Source organism: Amphiura filiformis, chromosome 5 (assembly GCF_039555335.1).
Source record: "Amphiura filiformis chromosome 5, Afil_fr2py, whole genome shotgun sequence".
In the NCBI taxonomy this organism is placed as follows: domain Eukaryota; kingdom Metazoa; phylum Echinodermata; class Ophiuroidea; order Amphilepidida; family Amphiuridae; genus Amphiura; species Amphiura filiformis.
The window spans coordinates 31,344,614-31,368,099 of record NC_092632.1 but is presented as its reverse complement, the minus strand read 5'-3'; the positions used below and the strand labels follow the sequence as shown (position 1 = coordinate 31,368,099).

The window sequence follows — 23,486 nt, the reverse complement described above, 5'->3', positions numbered from 1 at the left end:
GCTTTGGAAACACAAAAATCCTGTTAGGTCTCAGCGAATGTTAACACTTTTCTTCCATGACTTTCTTTGAAAGTGGATATTTTTTCAAATAAGTAACAAAAACTAGGTGTCTAAATTAATTGGACAGACAATAGAGTAGTTCCCTATTTGGCAATCGCTCCCAATTTTGATTATGAATCTCAATTTTCAGATAATTGACTTTTGTATAAAAGTAATGAAAGTTTTGATCAAATTGAAAAGGTGATGCAGACGGGTGACGGGGAACTTGGAATCAACTTTCATTAGCCTTACTTGTTGGGAGAGAAATTAGACAAAATAATGCACACGCACTGATGTTGATGCGTCTAACTAAATGCACGAGCCCCAAAGAGTGGGGACTGGGAGTGCATAAGACGCATCCACATCCCGGGGATCTCTCATGTATAAAAGATGTAAGCATCTGTGTGAATTAACTTTCAAAAATGACCCTAAGCTAGGATGCTGAAATTTGTCCTAACTAACCCTAAACAAAGATTTTACTGAAATAAAAACACCCTAAGCAAGGAATTGGTTTGAAATTTACCCCTAAACAAGGATATATTATAGACATTGCGTGTGTCGGTACAGTAATATCGGTAAGCTTAAAATTGGCGCTGTTTAAAATTGGCGCTGTTGAAGTCGGCTCCGATTTTTTAAAAATCTGGTGATTGCTCAGAAACCACTCTTTTGTGCCGAATAATTTGATAAATATGTCACCACTAATGTCCGTTAAGGGAGTACTACACCCCTGGGCAATTTTTTGCCTATTTTTGCATTTTTCTCAAAAATTATAGCGCATTGGTGACAAGTAAGATATGTATATTATAGGGGCAAGGACTAAAACTACTGTACTATGTATATATTTTGCCTTGCATGCTTAAATATTACACTTTGCATTTTAATTATGTATGTGTTGTTGGAAAGAAAAAAAGCAAGGTACACCAACTTGATGTGGGGAAACAAGTAAAATACAGACTAGACAGTATGCAGGGGGACAAAAACATCAGGCGTGAGGCAGAAGAAGTAGGCAAAGTTCGATAGCCAAAATTACCAGTTCAAGGCCCACAGAAGTAAGTGCTGAACCTGCAAAAACAACAAGGATCAATGGTAATACAAAACTGCACTAGAACAAGTGATGAAAATCAAGTGATGAAAATCACTGTGCATATAAACAGACACGCTAAACCAAACATCCAGAGTAGGCACAAAACAGGCAAAGTTCGATGGCCAAAATTGCCAATTCAGAGCCCACAAAAGTGTAAGAGAAAACAGTACACTGGAAGTGATGAAAATCACTGTGTACATAGCAGTGAAACACTTAACAGACAAAAAACAACCGACGTTTCAAGCAGATAAACTGCTCTTCTTCAGGGACAGACAACAATATATAAAGCAAACAACAAGAACTACATGCTGTAGTTTAAAAACAAATTCAAGTCAAAAATTGGTAGTGAATTTGCTCTCAATGAGAGAAGACACAACTTATTTTGCTCTGAGTTTGCTGTCTTATTTTGCTACTTATTTCAATTTGAACTTGCCTTCAATTTTTGACTTGAATTTGTTTTAAACTACAGCATGTAGTTCTTGTTGTTTGCTTTATATATTGTTGTCTGTCCCCGAAGAAGAGCAGTTTATCTGCTCGAAACGACGGTTGATTTTTGTCTGTTAAGTGTTTCACTGCTATGTACACAGTGATTTTCATCACTTCCAGTGTACTGTTTTCCTTACACTTTTGTGGGCTCTGGAATTGGCAATTTTTGGCCATCGAACTTTGCCTGTTTTGTGCCTACTCTGGATGTTTGGTTTAGCGTGTCTGTTTATATGCACAGTGATTTTCATCACTTGATTTTCATCACTTGTTCTAGTGCAGTTTTGTATTACCATTGATCCTTGTTGTTTTTGCAGGTTCAGCACTTACTTCTGTGGGCCTTGAACTGGTAATTTTGGCTATCGAACTTTGCCTACTTCTTCTGCCTACGTCTGATGTTTTTGTCCCCCTGCATACTGTCTAGTCTGTATTTTACTTGTTTCCCCACATCAAGTTGGTGTACCTTGCTTTTTTTTCTTTCCTGTTGTTATTATTCAAGGTATCCTCTTGTATCATTTATTGATCCTTGATGTGTTTTGTGTCCTCGTCCGTTGGATTCACCATTACCCACTTTTTATGTGTTGTTGTTTTTTAAAGTTTAGGTGGCAGCCCCATTTTCTGTAACATACTAAGTGTGTATATGATCATTATGATGTAAAATTCACAGGTTCTTCCAGTCTGACGATAAGATGGCTCAGACAAGAATAGCTGACACTGCTAAAGCTCTGAAAGGATTTGGCTTGTTAGCCAAGGCATTTGCTGATATCCAGTGCACTGAAGCCAGTAGAATTATAGGCAACTCAAGCCTAAGAGGACTTGTAGCAGGTCTACAGGATAGAGCTGAAGATGCCGTTAGTGAAGCCATGATGTTTACTGGCCAAAGAGAGGTAAGAGAGTAACAAGACTACATGAATGATATTGATGACATTTAGCTTAAGGGGGTATTACACCCCTGCCCAATTTTGGGCCTATTTTTGCATTTTTCTCAAAAATTATAGTGCATTGGTGACAAGTAAGATATGTATATTATAGGGGCAAGGACTACAACTACTGCACTGGACATTTTATTTCAACACAGACAACAGTTGTGGACTTACAGTCAAAAATGAGGGAAAACCAATATTTGATCAATAAATCAATAACTACTTGCCTAGAGTTGCTGAATTTTCAGTGCAGAATTTGTAGTCCTTGCCCCTATAATATACATATCTTACTTGTCCCCAATGCGCTATAATTTTTGAAAAAATGCACAAATGGGCACAAAATTGGCAAGGGGTGTAGTACCCCCTTAATTAGGTGTGGAGTGGATACACTTACGTGGTTGTCATGCAGTATTTAAATGGCTGTATACAACAGCCATACTCTGCACATGACAGCCACATACATGTAGTGTCACACCTTAACTAAAGTTTGTCATTGAAGCTGTGTTTTGGATGGTGTTCTGTACAAATAGACCGGTACAAGGACTACAAAAGAGAATTGAGGGTGATGTTCATCTTCGGAGCCACCATCACTCTTTATGTCTTTATGTCAGATTCAGTAAGATTCAGGAAAACTATGATCCATTTACTCAAAACATGGTAAAAATCTGGAGATTTGTTAAATTTGTGAAATAAGATTTGATACTTGCAAAGCCTAATAAAAGTGAGGATACTACCTTTGATAATATTCAGAAAGCAAAAACAACATGAAGGCAGATCTTATCAATGATGGTTTTGTTCCAAATAGTAATCATAGTGATCATATTTACAATTTAAGAACTCTTTATTACTATGTTTTTCCTTGGTATGTTTTCACACTCATTTACTGGTGTTTGCGCTCTGTTGTCATGAGATTTCTCTTATTAACTTTGGATGATTTTCGATTGGTATAGCTTTCATTGTTTTTTCTTCATTAACCCAGGATGATTGGGGCACAACAGAAGCAGAGAAGGATGAAACTTGGGCGTATAATGTAGGAACATCAGATGGCATTGACAACTCACGGGATACACAAACAAGCACCGACACAAAGCAGGACACTTCTTCACATCCAGGTAATAGACACACCAGCACTACCTCTACCACTCCAAACAATGGAATGGGAACACCACCTAGGAGAGAATACCATACGGGTTCAAGGTGGGCAGCATTTGCTGGGACTCACCAGTACAGATATTTACATGTTGATTCAACGGCAAATGAACTAAGGAAATCTGCATCTAGAACATCAAGATCAAAGAAATCAAGACAAAAGGTATGTGATGTACATGTACTTCTTTGAAGTAATAGTTTCTTTCCAACCCTATCTATTACATCATTGCTGCTGAGAATAATTATCATTACCAGCACCCAAAGAGATTAAAGTTAGAATTAGGGGTGTGTGTTAGGGTTTAGGAATAGGATTAAGGTTAGGATGGGTGTCATGGTTAAGAGATTAGGGTTAAGGATAGGATTCTGTTTATTTTCTGGTTGGGAGTTTCAGCAGTGATAATAAAGTTGCTCCATTATTTCTTTATGGAGTATATATTTACATAAATAAACTAATTGTGTAACTATAAAATAAGACTAACTTTAATGAATAGTTTCTAATAATGTTAACTGTTGCTGAAAATAGAGACTATGGTTGTGGTGTATGTATCACTTATTGCAAAAATGTACAAGCATGTTGTTAGTGACAAATGATAAGAGTCAAGCAAAAGAACTGACCAATACTCTGAGTCAGAGTGGTGCCATTGGGAAATGACCCTAGTCAGATTTCTCTTCCTAGAGATCCCCCAATGCTGATATTTAAGTATACTTCATACACAATGTTGACACATGTAAGATTGCCCAAAATATATGTGATTTTTATTTTCAGTTGAGTGAAAGAGCCAGAGAAAGAAGTGTTCCAGCCACAAGACTAGGACGAGTTTGGAACTTCGGAGGCAAGTTTTATTTAATAGTAGATGCATTTCAGAGGGCAATGAATGAGCTTTGTGTGTAGGGGCGTGGTGGTGGTGGTGGTGGGGTGGGGGGTGCATATGTGCCCTTGCATATATCTGTGATCTGTGTGAGAGTGCCAAAAATGTACTGAATTGGCTTTCTTATCAGTCATCTCTGCTTTGGTTGGTTACAACCAAAGTTGAATCTGAGATTGAGTACAGGTTAATTATCTGTTGGTTTTCAAAGTCACATGTGAGAGGTTAAATGTCATTTTCAGGTCAAACTGGTAAACAAATCAGATTTGATGTAAAAGTCATGTTTGATCACATGCTGAGATTAATAATGGACTTCATCAATCAAACTCAAACAGAAATTGAGTCAATCCAAACTAATTTTGTTTTCAACTGTATTGTGAGAGGGAAAATGAAAGAATTATTGATGTGAATTGAAATTGAAATGTAAACATATTTAAATAATGAACGATCTAACAGAGACAAATATTACTGTTTCTTTTTTGTAGGTCTTGCTGCTAATCTTGGAATAGGTGCAATCACTGAACAAGCCAAAAGAACACTGGGAATCAAAGAAGGTATGCCCTGTGATTTCTTTGCCTACCCAGTGTTTTCTAATAATGATTTATGTTATGATATGCCTTGGTGTCCCTCAATGTCAAAGCAGTCTTCAATACATTTTATCCTTTGTGCCCTTTGCTCACTGGCCTTGAAATAAGTGCCCTTGAAGTTGAAAATTTGAATTTCAAGGCCTGATGCAATGTTCACACTAAAGTGGCTAAAAAGTGTCAAAGTTTCTGATAACTACTGACGAATGAGTGCAAGTAAACAACATGGAGTAATTGATGTAACATTGTTTTCCTTTGTCCTACAGATACTAGTAAATCATCCGGTAGTGTGCTATTAACAGAAGCTAATGTAACAAAGATAGTGGATACACTTTGTAGAGTGAGAGGGGCTGCACTCAAGCTGGGACAAATGCTCAGTATACAAGGTAAGCTAGCAGGATGTACTGTTTATATGACCAGGAAGAATCAGATTTTTTGATAAGTAGAATTTTATCAGCTTTATTTTGAGACATAGCTTGTAAAAATTGATCAAGGCATTCTTATGTTATAAGTGATGATTTCTTGTTACATTCTTTCATCTGTATCCTGAAAAGCAGTTTACTGTGACTGGTCACACATTTATAGCAAACAAGAGGATGATGTTCCAGTTGGCAGCATTGGTCCCATATCATGCCTTCTCTTTAAAGTTATTCTCCATCCGATTAGCAATTTTGGTACATCACATTTTTTGTGTGAAATATTTAGACTGAAGTATGTATTTTTAGTCATAGGTAAAAACCATACTTTATGGGTTCATTTCATCCACATTATTTACCTTTCTAATCAGCAAATAGATAATTAAGCATAAAATGTTGGTTTACAGTCATGAAAAGTTTGCGAATGTTGCAAGTGACACAGATTCACATAATTTTTTTATGCTTGCAAATATTTCTTTTTTCTAGGGGCTTTAAGAAAAGTATAAATTTTGTGAAAATTACTTGCTGCAAAAATGATTGTGAAAATTTCATGCTGCAAAAAATAATGTGCATTCAGTAAAATATCAGTATGAAACCTAACAGGTGGGATGTTGTGAGAGTCAAGGTCATTTACCCTTGTGGGAGCTACTGCCTTTCTTACAGTGCCTATGATCGGTTACCAATCAACGTAGAACTTTAATATCTCTGAGTAAATTTAAGCTTAATACCCTTCAGCCCTACTAACAGTTGATGGGTAACAATGTTGTTCTTTACTTTATAGATAATTCACTTATCAGTCCAGAGTTACAGAAGATTTTTGAGAGGGTGAGACAGAGTGCTGATTTCATGCCTGTATGGCAGATGGAGGTGAGTCTGAAAACTGCAATATCACTGATATTATATTATGTGACACAATCTAGCAAAATTAATCAACTCTCACTAGAACAGATTTTGAGATTTTGAGAAAATGATATTTTCCCTTTCTGTTGTATTTATTTGCTTACATAAAGATATTGATCACTTCTTTGGAAATGCAAACCCAGTCAGTTTCCATGCTATATTCTGCAAAATGCAAGAGCTACAGAAATAGTGGCTGAGCTTGATTTGTCTTAACAATGGACCATCGTGTAGGATCAAGTCACATATGTTTCTACTCTGAGGTCGTTTGCAATGGTTTTATTAGCAAAAACACAAAAGGATTGGTGCAATAAATGATACAAGAAGCCATTCAAATTTATTATTTCAAAAGATGTTGAGACAAATATATAAACACATTTAACTTATTGTCAAAGGTGTGAATTTAAAATGTGGGTAAGGAATAGTGTTATAATTGAAGACAGAATTGACGCGATTCCAAATACAGCGCGCCACCTACGATCACGCCTGGCTGAACTACTTCGCGCAGAGCACCATGGGTAAAAGTCGACATCCATGACGCCGCCGACGATGTTAACCATCGACCGGCGTTCCGAGGCGCTTGGGAAAATGCTTTAGGCTCTCGTTTACAAAAAAAGAAAACACTTTCAGGTCTTTAAGCTTTGTTGTAAGTAGGCCTATAATAGACTTGATTAAAAAAATATGATTGAGGATAGGCCTACTTAGACCCTCATATGCATATCCTTTAAAAAACCCAATTTTTTAAACCATGTTTGTTTTAAGTAGGCCTAATTCTCAATATTTAGAATAACGAAATACTAGTATTCAATACATATTTTAACAGCATGGACAGCGGAAAGGTTTTCTTTCTGCCTCCTTTTTAAAGTTAATTTCGACAGTTATGGTTTAGGCCTACCTCTGTGAATGTTCAGAGTGTTAGGCCTATTCCCACACAAAATAATGGGCATTAAACCCTTATTTTCAAACTTTTCCTAACCCGATCCGAGGCGCTTGGGACAATACTTTAGGCTCTCGCTTACAAGAAAAGAAAACACTGAAAAACATGATTGGGGATAGGCCTACTTAAACCCATGAATATATCCTTTAAAAAAACCCAATTTTAAACCTTGTTTGTTTAAAGTAAAGTAGGCTTAATCCTCAATATTTAGAATAACGAAATATTCATATTTTAACAGCATGGACAGCGTAAAGCATTTATTTTTTGTTTAATAGGCCTCACGATTAAAAACGCTTTTCGAATATTATTTCAAATGTAAGGCCTACTCTATTCCTAGTCAACCATCTACGGTTAAAACTCGATGTCAAAAATGTTGATGTCTCTGATCGACCATCTAGGCCTATAAACCCGATGTCAAAATGTCAATTTTCGAGTTTGGGTAGGCCTATAAAAGCAAATGCTTTTGATGCAAGACAATTTCAAACAGGAAATTAAATCTAAAACGCAAATTCGTGCCTTTTTTTTATTTCTTGTTTGGATATCTTTTCCCATAATTATTACCATGCGTGATACATGATTAAGATAAAAGCTTTTAGTTTTCATAAATCATGTAAATGTTTTGAACGCTTGTCTTATTTTTATAGGCCTAGATGATTTACATTTATAACCTTTTTACAAACTTGAATAGATATGAATTAATTGTTTTAAAGCATTTTTCGTTTTTTTTTTCGGGATGACGTTTTGAAACGCTCTTTGTAGCATGATGTAGGCCTACTGTATGATCACGAAAGGTCGTAAATTTAGAAGCCATTTCCTTCTTATAGCCCTATAAACAAAACACTTTCACGGTCCCCAATGTATAACGTCGGGAGAAAATATATACTTGCACTAAACAAATAAACCTGTTAATTTTTAAAATAAACTCTCGTGGTGCAATTCTGTCAACCAAATTACATAGGCTTATGAACCGGGGCTGGCGGCTCAGACCCCGCTCAGACCCTCAATAAATTTGGTGCGGGGGCTCGAATAGGACTACCCTTCTGTATGAATAGGCACGTTTTCATTTTCATTAAGACATATGGCCTCCAAACTACATTGTTAAGTATGTTAACGCGGCTGTGTACTCTAGCCATTGTTTCTTTCTCAAAATTGAGTTTTTATGATATGTTTGTACCTTGTTATGTTTTTTATAAATACAAGGAATGAAAATCCAGATTTGTAAACTCCAACTGCAATATTTTAAGGATTTTATTTCACTATTCCACTCTTGTTTGAAATTGAAAAGGAAAGAAAATCTTTGTTGTACCAGCAAGGTACACGCCACAGCGCAACAACTCATCGCGTTATGTGTCGCGCAATTTGTTAACGATAAATACGCTGACGCTACGCTGACGCTTATCTGTGTGCGCGGCGCATCTTATGGAAACACCACGGAAGCACTGATTTCACAAAAACCTAGTGGTCAAATGGCTCCGCTTTTAGCTGATAAAATGTGGGTTTTTCAAGTTCTTTCCCCGATTTAAATATCAAGTTATGAATGGATTTCGCTCAAACTTCTCAAGGGGCTGTGGATTTACCCGATGTTCACGTAATATAAGTTACAAAAACGAAAACTGTCGATTCTCCTGTGAGATTCGATGAAAGTGCAAAATGTGACCACTTTAAACTTCAACGGCCATTATTTCAATGTTCATTTTCTCGGTAAAATGACGATTTAGGTACACGATAACTCAATAAATACAGCATTTATAGGTAAGCAAATATGATCATCGTAAAAAGCATGATCGACTCAAGAAACGGTTTTCATTTTTTATATTTTGGTCTATTTCCGATTTTGGGCATCATTTTGTGCAAATAGGCGTTTTTGAATTTTAAAAGTTCATTTTGATGCCTTATATGGTCAATATCTCAAAAAATAAGGCCAATATCAAAAAATAAAAAAAACCGCTTTTGGAATGGAGCCTCAAGATTGAGCTAAAAACAAAATAAAATATTTTGGAAAGAGTGTTTTTTTGTTATGATGTACCTAACAAATATTGCCAAAAACTCACTTTTTTTTGATTTTCTTCAAAATTGTTGTTTTTACCCTAAATCTGTATTTATATTAAGATTTATTGATGTCTTGCCTTCATAAAAATGTATACTTTTATATGTTTTATGCTGAATAATTACAAAGTTATTGCACTTATACTACATGCATGTCTGAGAGTACACAGCCACCTTAAGTTATCTTGGTTTTGTCAAAAACATCAACTGCAAATTGCCCCTTATTGTACAGTATATCCTTCACCGTAAGTCGGTGTGTGTGTGTTAGGCGGGGGGGGGATGTCCCGTTCGCCCCTTCAGTCTCAAATGAAGCAGGCCTAAACAATGCGCTCATCCCTCCAATAAAGTCCATCCCTCTTTACTTTGTAGGTTGAGTCCTTGATCTATGGGCCTGATCCATGATGCAAGAAATGTCGACCCTCAATTTAAACCTTTCCAATTTGGTCAAAGTCCACAATGCCGTAAAGGTTCGGCTACACTACAGTTCAGTTCTTTCCACAGTGTTGACTTATAAAAAACATGTATAGGCCTAGGCCTAGGTGTTTAAAATTATCCAATTGAATATTTAGTCGAAAAAGTTTTGATTTTTCAATGTTGTGCCGACCGATAATATGACTAAAAAGAAACTCATTCCAACCAACGTGTGCTATTTGGGAGTAGGCCTAGCTAGGCCTACATTAAGAGTAAATTTCCTTGGGTTACGGGTATGAATTATTAAAGGGAAAGTTGAAATAAAGATGGTATGACATGCAAGAAAGCGGAAGTAAAAATAAAATATGAAAAAGAAACATGAATTATATTAAAATCGGACATGACAATTGTCAAATTCAAACCTTTATTGTGACACGATCTGGTTCATGGGGGCCAAAGGAGGCATTTTTGAAAATTGTGTTACTGTAATCATTATTATACATTACACGCATAATAGGCTATCATTTTAAACTGAAAACACCAAAGGTCTAGCATACTTGGTTCTAAAGTTATGAAGTTTTTTATGCATATTTTCTTGATATGCCTTAAAATAATGATCTTTTAAAATTCATGTACTCTTTTGCAGTTAGAAATTTTCTTCATCTTTATTATAATGCTAGAACTCTATGAGGTATTATTGAACTTATGCATTAAAGTCTCAAATTGAAATATTAACAAAAAATAAATGTTATTTTTATGCGGTAGGCTATGCCTACAAAGTGTTTTTATTATGATCGTAATTTTTTAATGTTTGATAGTAATATAGGCCTAATTAAAAATACAAATTTAGGCTAAAAATAAAATAAGGACAAATCAAACAATTACAATAATAACAAAAACGGCAAACCAATGTGATGCATGTTTATAAGTAATGAGACATTAAGAATCTTTTAAAATTTACTTGAATTTCTTTGTTGGGCCTATCCACAAAGGGTCGAGTCGCTATAAGCGCCTTCGTGCAAAAAACCCCATTTTTAGAAAATGTAGGCCGATTACAAAAACGCATAACACCTATAATAGTATGGATGTTCTTAAGTATGCTGGTGTATATTATTATCAGACATTACAATAAATTTAGAAAGAATTAAAACAATTTATTCTTATAACCAAAATAAAACCTATGCGTTTTCCATTTAAAAAAAGGACAGGCCTAGGCCTACTTGCATTGACTAGGCTCACAGATCAGGCTGAAAAGCATCGTAAAGTTTAAAAAAGTTTAGAAAATGAATAACAAAAAGGAAACACATAGGCCTAGTATCAACATCAAGTTTGCGGGTTTTAGAAAAGGACATCGGTGAATATCAAACTGCAATATTTCACTTCAACACAGAAAATCTCAAAAAAATTCAAAAAGTACTATAAAACATTGTGTTTTTAGAGTAATAAATAATCATAAGCATGGTCAGCTATGGTTGATGAAAAAGGATGTCGACCCCAGACACGGAAATGCCCATTTTCACTGCCGTCGTTGGTGGCGCGCTGTATTTGGAATCGCGAGAATTAAAAGGACTAGTTTGTGTATGACGTCCTGTCAACCAGACCAAAAATGCTGTGCTGCGCAGGTCAGCAACCAATCACGTCGCACCTTTGCCCTGATATCAGATGCAAACTATTCTTTTAATTCAGTCTTCAATTATAACCCTTTGCATTGGTAATGTTAAACAGTAATGTCTCTTGAGATTGTGAAAGTTTTCTGTGCACTTTTATTGATGAATAAAACTTACAATTTCATTGGTTGTTTTTCAGCGAGTGCTAAAGCAAGAACTTGGAGATGATTGGAGAAGTAAGGTAGCAACATTTGAAGATAAACCATTTGCAGCTGCATCAATAGGTCAGGTACACATGGCAACACTACATGATGGAAGGGAAGTTGCCATGAAAATACAGGTAAATAAATACTTTACTTACCCTTAAAAGGTAGTTTCCTGTTATATATAGTAACATTTTTGGAAAACTATTCAAGGTTATATAATTGGAAAGCAAATTGCAGTTTGCTAAAACACATAACAATAATCAAAGACAGAATTAAAAAGACTAGTTTGCATCTGATGTCATCTGTCAATCAAGCTAGAGTACGGTATGTTTACAAGTGTCGTGATGATGAGTTCCTGAACATGGCGATAAAACAGGGCACCTTATGGTTAATTTTGCACCTTCAAATATCTCAAAAGTTAGGTCTTCACAGTACGAAACTTTCTTTCCAGAAGACACCATGTCAACAATACCTAGAAAAGTTGCTTTTTGCCTTGTTAAAGTACAAAAATTTCCACCATTTTCTGTGATTCCTTTTTTCTAACCACCATCACACTTCCATTTAGATTGATTGACAGTAAAGTCAGATGCAAACTAGTCTTTTTTAATTCTGTCTTTAATTATATGGTTTTCTTAAAATTTATTTTGCAACTTTTACAATGTTGCATAAAACCATATACAGAGATGTAGCTTATCTGTAAATTTCCAGTGATTTTCTTTTGCTGTGATATTTTCCCTGGAGCCACATCGCACACCGTCGACGTCCTATACGATAAATATAAATTTAATACTCCGTTGGTGAGCGACGGGCGAGTGGTAGTGAGCGACAGGCGAGTGGTATTTCACTGAACGCAAGAAAAGGAGTTCTATCTGATTGGCTAGCAATCGATCGCTTAGGTCGCTCAGTAGTCAACTACAAACTCATGCATTCAATTCGATTGAAATCGATTATTCTATTATTGACGAAGATAAAGAGCGTGATAGTGTGTCAATAATGTACATTGTATTGCAGCTGGATTTTACATACATTCCTTTATATTATTATTTCTCAAAGAGTTGAATATGATCACAATTTTTACCCAGGATTTCAAATTTTTACCCGCAAATTGCAGTTAAACATATCCACAGCAAAATACCGGTCCTCACTAATTAGTACATTTAATTTCCAGTTAGTACATTTAAACGAAACCTGTGATTTACGTGACAACAAATAAAATTTTCTTACAATAGAAATATCATATGGGATACTGATATGGTAGGCCGCAACCGCCACAACGTGGAGCTGCTACTGCTGTAGCTGACTTTTTGTTCCGTGGAGCCAAATTGACCAATCATGTTAGAGTTTTTCATTACTCGGAGGTAAAACTGACCAATCAAGTACGACTTACTCATTACGTGAAGCGAATTTAGTCATTAAGAATTTGCCAGACGAGCTTCACGTGGTTGCAAGATATCCTCGGTCACGATAGTTATGATTCAAAAAGTAATTTATGAAAAGTACGAACCGACTTATTATTAAGATGGACATGCACTCACAAGAAACTCATACAGTATTGTACACAACTATATAGCTAGGCAGAGTGGTGGTAAACCATGCACACAATTCTGCGATCTGCAGTGTACGCCGGGAGCTGATTTGTACATCTTGCGCGGCGTGGCCATGCGAATTCGACCTTCAGCAAACCAGTTCGGATTTACTTTATACTAGTAGTAGGCCATACATACTGTAGTTACGGTACTGCCCGCTTTTCCTATACACAATACTCAGTGCGCTCACCATTGACGCGTGACCTAGTGTATGTTAGAAGTATTATGCCATTGCCTATATGACGTCACTGTGTAAAAAATAACCAGTCAATATTTAAAGTATTCTCTGAAATTCTAGAAAATATAGTTTTGTAACATTTCCTAAATTTTTAGCTAATTTAGGTGTTTGGAAATATTGGTACTTTTGTGTTTTAGGAAGGATATGTAAACGACAGATAACACCAAAAAATATGAACAAATTATTTCTAAACCGTGTTAAGTCTGCAAACCATTATGCTTCTCATTTTCAAGAACGCTGGTTAACAATAAGCAGACTATTGTCTCATTTCGTAAACAAAAGCCCAGGCAGTATTATTACATTGCGTTCGCTTTATAATCATTCACCCAACTGAAACTATAATACCAGCTCATTGTTCATTGCACAGGTAAAACAGACACAAGTGCAGTGTGTATTTAACCAGAGAAGATCTGATGTAACATAGTTGAGCTGTTTTCATTGAGTGTTATCTTGGTTTAATAGCTTTTAATGGGGTTTAAGTCCTTCAAAGGTCGTGGTGAATTCTACTGTAGACATGACTGCATCATGATTATTTTAAAGTCAACAACATTCAACAATATGATCACCGTGATAGTATGACAGTATCAGTACCGTGGGTGTCAGTGATCCTGGCCTGACACAGTAGACAAACAAACAAACACGCCACACACATGGCACATGCATGCAAGGTAACATTGACTATACACTAATCAAACAATGGTATTGATCCTGTACAACTGTTTGTGGTTTATTTACATTCGATTCATTTAAAATCCACATAGTAAACATTAATTTTGGCAAGAGTTTTCTCTCTCTGGAACGATGATGCATCAACTGGCTCCGCGTAATGAAAAGATCTAACATGATTGGTCAATTTAGCTCCGCTGGCGAAAAGTAAGCTACGCGTAGCAGTTCCACGTTGTGGCGGTTACGGCCAGCCATATACTGATCATGCGAAAATCGTAAAACATAGAATAGAAACAGTGTGGCCGGCTCTCAAAATCTCAAATTGTATGCATAGCCTGAGTCGCATACGGCCTATCTCGAACAAAATAGCTCAAAATCACCATGCGTAGTTGTTGAAAAACGTGAGGATTTATCGTACTACCACGGCAATTTTTAACACGAAGATATAGGGATGATGACGGTGTGCATCGCACCCAAACTCATATAATGTGAGGGAGATAATTTTATCTCCTAGTGTGATTTTTGCCCAAAAAATGGTTTGCAAGATTTATCTAGCTCTCACAGATTCACTACTGTTTATGAAACATAACGCAGACAATGTTGACTTGTGATGTATAGTTCTAATTAGGTTTTTCTAATTAATGTTGTATTCTGTATGTATCGTATTTTTACAGTATCCAGGAGTAGCCCAAGGTATAGACAGTGACATCAACAATATGATGACTATTCTTAATGTCTGGAACATTCTACCTGAAGGTAAGAGGATTTATTGGGGCCAACGTTTGTTAAGGATTAAAATTCTAATATGTAATGCACACTTTCCAAATATTCAAACATAAAGTTACTGGAAATTTGCACCTATATGTCATTGTAATGTAATTTGTGTGGTTGAGAAGACAACATTGTGGTAACAACCTCAATATAGTTTTGTCTCATTGCATTCTTTTTGTTTCCAGGTTTATATGTTGAAAATGCCATAGATGTTGCTAAGAGAGAGCTTGCATGGGAAGTAGACTACATCAGAGAGGCAAAATATGGCAAGAAATTTAGGTGAGTAGTAATGTCAATGGTGTGTATCAAAACACAAACTGATATTGTTAAAAATGTCGTGAATTAGCATGTTTCAGGGAAGACATATGAAAATGAAAGATTTAGTGTGATTAAGTCACATCAAGTATTCTGTTTGCCGTAGTCATATAGCCATATAAAGAAATTCCTGTATCTTTTCGCAGATCTGTGTAAAGGGTTTCCATGACATTAGTCATAGAAGATTTAGGAATCTATTTCTAGGATGTTGTGACTTCCAGATCATAATATATCCAATGATTTTTTGTATTTTTCAAGAAATTTCAAAATGTTTTTTTTTTTTATTTTTTTCAAATGGTAAAGGTTCTGTATGTAGGCTGCTAAGACTAGCATTGTCCTTTTTTTCCTTTGCCTATAGTATTCAGCAAGGTCCTCCAAAAGTGTCTGACTGCACTTCCTGATTATTGCTTAAAAAGAACTAGGTCACACCAGGGTTACGCAGCTTGATCTGTGAATGTGGTGCCGTTGTGATGATGACGTGATTCAATTAGCCAATCACATCCCACTTCTTTGTTTATGCTCTAAACAGTTCCAAATTCGCAGACCCATGCCAAAAACTTTAATATGTTGTTTAATTATCATACTTCCTGTAAAATAACAGAGGTTACACAGTGAAATACGAGTGATTTGAATGAAACAAATTCTAAGTGTGCAGTGTTATCTTATTACAGCAAAGTCCTGAAGCATGATTCTGCTTTCCTTGTACCTGCTGTGATTCCCGAGCTGTCTTCCAAGCAAATCCTGACTACAGAGTATATATATGGGGTACCACTGGATAAAGCAGAGTCATTTGATCAAGAAACAAGAAATGAGGTAAGAATGTAATTCCTAGTACCGTAGTACGTCAATAACGTCATATTTAATTATATGATTGACAGATTTTTGTCAAGAGTTGAGGCTGTTTTGTGCGAATATTTATATAATAGCTACAAGGTTTGTGTTACTTGAGCTTCAATTGCTGTGTTTAAATTTGCACCATTCTTGAAGAATTATTTCAAACTTGAGAAAATTCCACTTAGTTAAGTCATAGGTAATTTTATCTTGTTTCTGAAAGACATAAAACAGATGAGTAACATTTGTTTTTAACTTTCCTACTTAGATTTGCAAGAATATCTTGAGACTGTGTTTGACAGAGTTGTTTGAATGGAGACTAATGCAGACTGATCCTAATTGGTCCAATTTCTTGTATGATACAGAAGCAAAAAAGGTGAGCTTAACAATCACATATATGACCAACTCCCATAAATGAGCGTAAAGTCACAATTTGGTTGTTTTGAGACCCCTGGCTGTTGAACCGATGTTCTTTGTTTGATGCGCACCTGTACATGTCAGTAGTATGTCTTTGTGAATGGGGCATTCTTTTTGACAGTAGTATGTCCTTTATGAATGGGGCACATCATATATCATGAGGCATCCGCAGAGGACATACTGCTGACTTGTACATGTGTGCATCAAGTAAAGAACAGCAACTCAGCAGCCAGGAGGTCGAAAAACTACCAATTTGCGACTTTATGCTAATTTTGTGGAAGTAGGTCATCTATTGCTAGAAAAACAAAATGGCACATTTATTACAGACCAATTTTCATAGTAGGAAAGCAAAATTTCTAATACATTTTTAAGTTATGTTGATATTTTGACTCTAATAGATAATTTAGTATTTGATCTTTATAATTGTTATTATTGCAGCTTGCTCTGCTTGACTTTGGGGCATCCAGAGAATACAGCAAGTCTTTTGTTGATGACTATATTAGGGTAAGTACATGGTTTTGCAATGAAGCATCATCTTACAGTCTTATTTCTGATCAATTGAGTTACACATAGGATAATGTTGCTGTAGGGTTGTGGTATCATACCAGCAGCCATTTTTAGCAGAATTTTAAGTCAAGTAAAGTGTAGTTTTAAAGTTTACCTTTTATGCAAGTTATATTTTTGAAAGTATATTCCAGATGATAATTTATCCCTGATTTCCAGCTCTATCTTCAGTAGATTTTGACAATTATTTATATCCCAACATCATTTTTTCATTCAATTCCAATTGTGCCTTTCAAATTGGGAGTGTGTGATTATTGTAGAATAGATCTGATAGAAGTGTGAACCCAAGACTAATTTCATTGCAACAGGTGCAATAGTAACACTATTTGACAACACTGCTATATTGTATATTGTTTGTCTATCGTACATTCATAGAACAAACTGTTGATGTAACTTTTTATTTATATCCATATCTTTAGGTAATACATGGTGCATCAACCAATGATCAGAAAACAGTACTGGAATATTCAAGAAAACTGGGTTTCTTGACTGGATATGAGTCTAAGGTATGTGTATAATATGTGCGTTTGGCTGTATGGAGGTTTACAAAATAATTTGCTTTGCTGCCCGATACCCCAGCCTTGGTGCCAGTGGCAGCATCAAGAGGGGGGGGGGTGACTTCCCTCCCCAATCTTGGGCTTTATCCCCACTTGTCCAAGTCAAAATAAGAAAACTGAACAATTTCAACTTTCTAGGCCCAAAATGACGAAGTTCAGACAAATTTGGACAATTTTTATCTCCTTCCTAAAATCACATGTTTTTGGCAGAATTACTGTGTTTTCTATAGCAGAACAAGCATACAATCGCAACATACTCTGTATTTTACTATCAATAACCGTTCCATGTTTACCTTTTTTGGAATGTTTCAGGTAATGGAAAAAGCTCACACTGATGCCGTGATGATCCTTGGCGAAGCATTTGCATTACCAGAACCCTTCAATTTTGCAACACAGGACACAACCCATCGTATCCAATCATTAGTTCCAACCATGTTGAATCACAGACTACGCCCACCACCAGAGGAGAGCTATTCACTTCATCGCAAGATGTCAGGAGCTTTCTTGCTCTGTGCTAAATTAAAGGCTAACATCCAATGCAAAGATCTCTTTGATAGAGTCTGGAACAATTATCAATTTGACTGAGCAGGGAATTCCTTCTATTTAGGAGAATCATGTGAAAGATTGACAATGATGGTGGATGTTACATGTAGTGAAGAAGTTGACTTATCTTGAATGTGCTTTTCTATTTGAAAACCATACACCCCCGTGGAAGACATGACCTTAATTTGCCACACTGGTAGTATGAATTTCAAATGGAGTCACCCATTCAGGTAACCCCATTTGAAATTCACACTCCCTGTGTGGGAGATTAAGGTTATGTCTTCAATAGGGGGGGGGGGGTGTATGATTTCAACTGGAATAGCCCAATGTTATTTCAAATGTTACCTATCTTACCTTTGGATACAAGATGTCAGGTTTTTATGAAATTAAGTGGATAAAGTAGTAAGAGAACTAACTAGTCTGAATATTAATCCCCATTTTGTAAAATTCTTTCTTTCAAAAAGCATGATAGCATGTTAAATGATTGAAGTAGTGTCTGCGATGCTCATGAAGTATATAGTATGCTTTCTATTTTGTCTTGATTAAATAGGAAACACACTATTTTTAAAACAAAATAACAATGGTGCAATCTCCAGGTCAGTTTACCCTGGTTTACCAAAATTATGGTATGATGTATATTATGGATGATGTTGGCAATAAACTAAGTTCTATTAAGTAAGAATTGGTCTATGCTACTTCTTATAGATCCATTATGGCATTGTTGGACTACATTAGGTAAGGGCTAGACTAAGTGTACAAATGTCAGAAATATAATGTGTACCTTACTTAACCTAGCATACCAAAGGCTCAGCGCAACACAGCCTCATCTCCATTTTTGGTGAATATGGGATTTTAGTACCAAAATTGTCAGAAAATATGGGCTTTCCAGTGATCCATATACAAAAGCCTATGAGACTAGAAGTCTTTAAATACAATTTTATCCCAATGGCCAAAATGGACATCAGATAGTGTTGTGTTAGTACAATGATATGAAGTACACGATATGAAGTATGTTAAGGTACTTTGATATGTTTAATGCTTAGGAGTGAAACATATTAGCCTTCTGCTATTCTTTGTTTCCTTTCCAATTCCTTTATTCCTGAAATTTAGAAGTATTTTTCTTTCTCTCTTGTGCATGTATTAAAATGTTTTTTAAAAAGAAACTGAGTAAGTTGCCAGTTGTAGTATAATGAATATAATCCCAAAGATATAATGTATTGAGCAGGCATGAGAATTTCAGTTTTAAAACTGAATTCATGGTTTTTTTAGCCAAAAATTCCGTAACATTATTTAATTTCAGCCTGTTTTTTAGTACTTTTTTCCCAATTTCACACACATTTTCATTTTCATTCTCGTGCCTGAGTAAATTGTCATTTGAGGCTCACTTTCTGTCACTAACTAGTGATATTATGACATTGTTTTAAGCATTTGTTTCATATAGGAATGGCAATAGTGTTTGATACCACTGACATTCCGTCCGGTAGACTACCTGGAAGGGAGTGAAACTTAAAACCAATAATACGATGCAATCCCACCTACAGTATTTTGTGGTTTTGGGTGCCTAGTACTGAACTGAAGCATTAGTAACTATATAGACATGTACAATAATGAAGTATGTATGTGTAGGCAAATGAACTCAAGTACTGTATTTGACCTTACCAGTGCCTTGGTCAGTTATGTCAAGATTTTTATGTTGTTGTTTTATAGTGAGGGACTTGTCGAACCTATGAAATGAAAGTCAAAATTGAGAATTTACACACACTAAACTATACAGTAGTGTATCTGAAGTCATTATCACAGTTATCTTAAGCCAGAAGGTATTGATTGTACTTATATTATAAAAGAGTCTATATTACATTGGAGCATTGGACCTCAAACATTGTCCGAAATACTTCACAAAATTACGTATTATTGATGATCCTTTCTAACTGCATAGTGTAGAGTCAGTGAGCCTATCAATTGATAATAATACCTGTACAAAAATAAAGGATATTTCAAACTAATGTGTAACATATTATATAACATTTTGACTAAATTTTGTTGTACAGATGTAATAAAACAGATGTGCTTTGACAGTTGCTACCTGGAAAATGACATTATTAGAAGAAAGGCACTAATTAGCTCAAATACAGTATTTGAACATTAAAGTTAACCATAATATGAACTGTAACAGGTTTAATAAATGCATTTGTTAGTGGTGCATCAGTACAGATCGCTGGTAAACAAGCATACATGTTTTGAACATACTCAATTGTATGTCACAAAAAACCTCCATATCAGGGTATATTTCTTTCACATGGTTTAGACAAGAAAATAATTATTGCAATGTGGCACCAATATTGATCATAACAAGCCTTTTGTCAAATGTGAGTGTCCAAAAATAATTTAAATTGAATAACAAGTGAATTAATCAGCATGATCAATGTCATGGGTGTAAATAATTATTTGTCATGGATGTAAATAATTCTTTGGACCCTCGCTTCCTCAATATCTACTGCCAATGGGCACAGATCATGGCTATGCTGGACAGTCGGCTTCCCCTCTGAAGGACAAAGCACTCGCATGGCTCATTTACTCAATTCTATATGGAGAACGGAAATCTATATTTTAATCCATCAAATCTTTTCCCCCCAAGTCAATACCCCAGCATGTTGCCTCTGTCGGAATTCAAACCATATGCATATTGTGCACCAAAGGTGAACTTAACCACTGTCCCACACTCTCAAAAGAAACTACAAAACTGTTCTTTGGTTCTTACCTTATTGGTTTTACTGGGCAATTCCAGTTGAAATCCATACACCCCTATGAAAGACATGAGTCACATAACCTTAATCTTCCACATAGGGAGTGTAAATTTCAAATGAGGATACCTGAATGGGTGATTCCATTTGAAATTCACACTCCCTGTGTGGGAGATTAAGGTCACAGGAGGTGTATAGATATCAACTGGAATAGCCCAATACAACTGAAACCTGAACCAAATAAAACACTTCGCCCATAGACTATAGTAGTCTGCTTTGCCAAGGTCTTTTGTTGGAAAATTTGGAATTCTTTTTTTTTTTTCAATCAGAAAATGAAATGCTATGTTCAAAAACAAGGAAACTTTTGCCTCAAACCTAAAGGCATATTTTGCTTTTAAAGGTGTGTTTAAAGTAATGCTTTAATCATGTTAATTAAGTTGGGATTTGGCATTTGTCTACCATATTTCATTATGTCACACAAGCTTGAAGATTACAGAATATTTCCAGCCCAGATATGTGTGTTATTAATAATGCAGGCATGCAATATGTCTTGCCTCAGGGATGTAAGTTTTCAGGCATGGGCCAGATTTCAGGCATTCTGCCTGGATCTTCTCTGTACAAAAATATAGGGATACACACATTTTCAGGCAATGTTGAAGCAGTTTTAGGCATTTCTGTCAGTGCGTGCTTTCATCCCTGTTGCCTGAATGTATTAAAATATATCATAGATATAAAAAGATTTTAAAATAAAGATATTTTTATCCATTGATGGATGAAATTAAATTAATTTTGACTTGTTTCTTTCTTGAATTATCATAGTTATTGTTACTGGTATGTGTTTGAAAACACTCGCAAAGTAGGATGCACTTGTAAGAAATCTGTGTATTAATGGTGGGCGCACACAGATGATGTGGGCATCCACAAAACTGAGGGGGCAGCATAAAATTCATTCTAAACAATGGCTGCAGTAGGTGTTGTAGAGTCACCCCGCACTTGGATCATGAACTTAAGCAAGTCCACAGTAAGCTAAATAAATGTTTTTGAGTGTCAGCAGATGGATAGTACGGTGCATCAATCGATAGTGCAGCCAGGACAATTTCGGAGGGGTTATGGGCAAGGCAACTTTTAAGGGGGGATAATTGTACAAAAATGGTCAAATATGGGGAAAAAAGTACAATAAAATGCCTACAAAATCTTTTATAGCAGGCCAGTATCCTGGAGGGGCAGGGAAGGGGGTGGTGGGAGATTTCTCACAGGGGAAACTCAGTGGCGTGGGCAGTGCCCCCCACCTACAGAAAATTTTCAGGGGCAAAATAGGGCCAGCAAAGAGCAAAATGTCCTTAAAATTACCAAAAATGGGACAAAAAAATTAATAAATTGGGATGGAAATCTGGCTTTTCCCCCTAAATGGAGACAAAAATCTGGCATTGTCATCTAAAAATGGGGATGAAAATTTGGCTTTGCCCCTTCACACCAAAATCCTGGCTACACCACTGGGAAAAAATTTGGCTTTGCCCCCTCACACCAAAATCCTGGCTACACCACTGGGAAAACTGCCCCCTTTTTGGCTACACCACTCATGGTATCACTTTCCATTGGGTGTTGACAGTGACCTTCTTATGACCATATTCCATGGACTTCAACAAAATTAAAAAAACTGGAAAGTGTTAAAATATGCAAAATTGGGTTCTCCAAAATTTGGATGTGTGGGGGAGGCAAACAGTTTTGGGTACACCATTTAGAATTTTTACCCCCCCCCCCCTCCACGGCATGGGGGAGTGGAAAGAGGATGGTCAAGTAAAAGCCAATGTATGTAAGCAGTGGCTGCACCAGGAATTTTTTTCGGGGGTGGGGGCATTAGGGGGGAAAAGTGAATTTCAGGAGCAAATCAACAAATTTTGCGCAAAATTACTGCAAAAAGTGGAAATTTGTGTCATTTTGGGTTTTTTCGGGGGGGGGGGGGGGAAAATGGGGCAAGATTCCATGCCCCCCCCCCCACCTCCCCATGGCACTGCCACTGTATGTAATCAATTTTTGGCAGGGCAAAATAAGTAGGGGAAAAGCAATTTATGGGACATGCTTTTTGACATGTCAAGGAAGGGGGGGGGGGCCGGGGGGGGGGGGCAAGAGAAGTTTTGCCAGTGTAAAGGAGGGGCAACCAATTAGAGGTCTTGACAAACCAGGTTAAATACATCTTTTAGACCCATGCTATTCCTACTCGTACTCTTGGCCTGCCAGAAAACACGCACATGCAAAATTTTCTGGAACCCATTTTGCATACCAGTACTGGTTTTCCTATTAAGCCTTTATTGGTATATTATTCAGAAGTACCCCAATGTCCCAAAAATCTCCTCCCCCCCCCCTTTGACCTGTTAGTAATTGCTTGGGCAAAATGGCTTGCCCTTCCTTGTTTTGCCGGAAAAGGGAGGGGGTAACATAGGCCTAGGGCATATGTGTCAATCTATCTTGTAAAGTGGAATATGGATATTTGGCCTGATTTGTTAAATAAAAGTGGCTAAAATGGGACATTTTGCCTAAAAGCGGGGAGGGGTTGGGGGAACACCAGACACATCCACATCCCCCCTCCCCAAGATTGATGCCCATGCATT

At 36.4% G+C, this 23,486-nt stretch overlaps 1 protein-coding gene across 1 annotated transcript in view; it reads left to right on the top strand.

Moving 5' to 3' along the window:
• LOC140152968 (atypical kinase COQ8B, mitochondrial-like) overlaps positions 1-21,664 on the top strand; it is a 28,295-nt gene extending 6,631 nt beyond the window's left edge. Inside the window, exons 2-15 of the mRNA XM_072175522.1 lie at positions 2,274-2,493; positions 3,509-3,841; positions 4,445-4,511; positions 5,030-5,098; positions 5,395-5,514; positions 6,326-6,411; positions 11,642-11,782; positions 14,813-14,894; positions 15,095-15,188; positions 15,896-16,037; positions 16,324-16,431; positions 16,911-16,976; positions 17,456-17,542; positions 17,906-21,664. Of these exons, the coding sequence (XP_072031623.1) occupies positions 2,296-2,493; positions 3,509-3,841; positions 4,445-4,511; positions 5,030-5,098; positions 5,395-5,514; positions 6,326-6,411; positions 11,642-11,782; positions 14,813-14,894; positions 15,095-15,188; positions 15,896-16,037; positions 16,324-16,431; positions 16,911-16,976; positions 17,456-17,542; positions 17,906-18,178 (1,866 nt within the window). The 5' untranslated portion in view covers positions 2,274-2,295 and the 3' untranslated portion in view covers positions 18,179-21,664. The remainder of the gene's footprint in view (positions 1-2,273; positions 2,494-3,508; positions 3,842-4,444; positions 4,512-5,029; positions 5,099-5,394; positions 5,515-6,325; positions 6,412-11,641; positions 11,783-14,812; positions 14,895-15,094; positions 15,189-15,895; positions 16,038-16,323; positions 16,432-16,910; positions 16,977-17,455; positions 17,543-17,905) is intronic.
• The last annotated feature ends 1,822 nt before the right edge of the window (positions 21,665-23,486 follow it).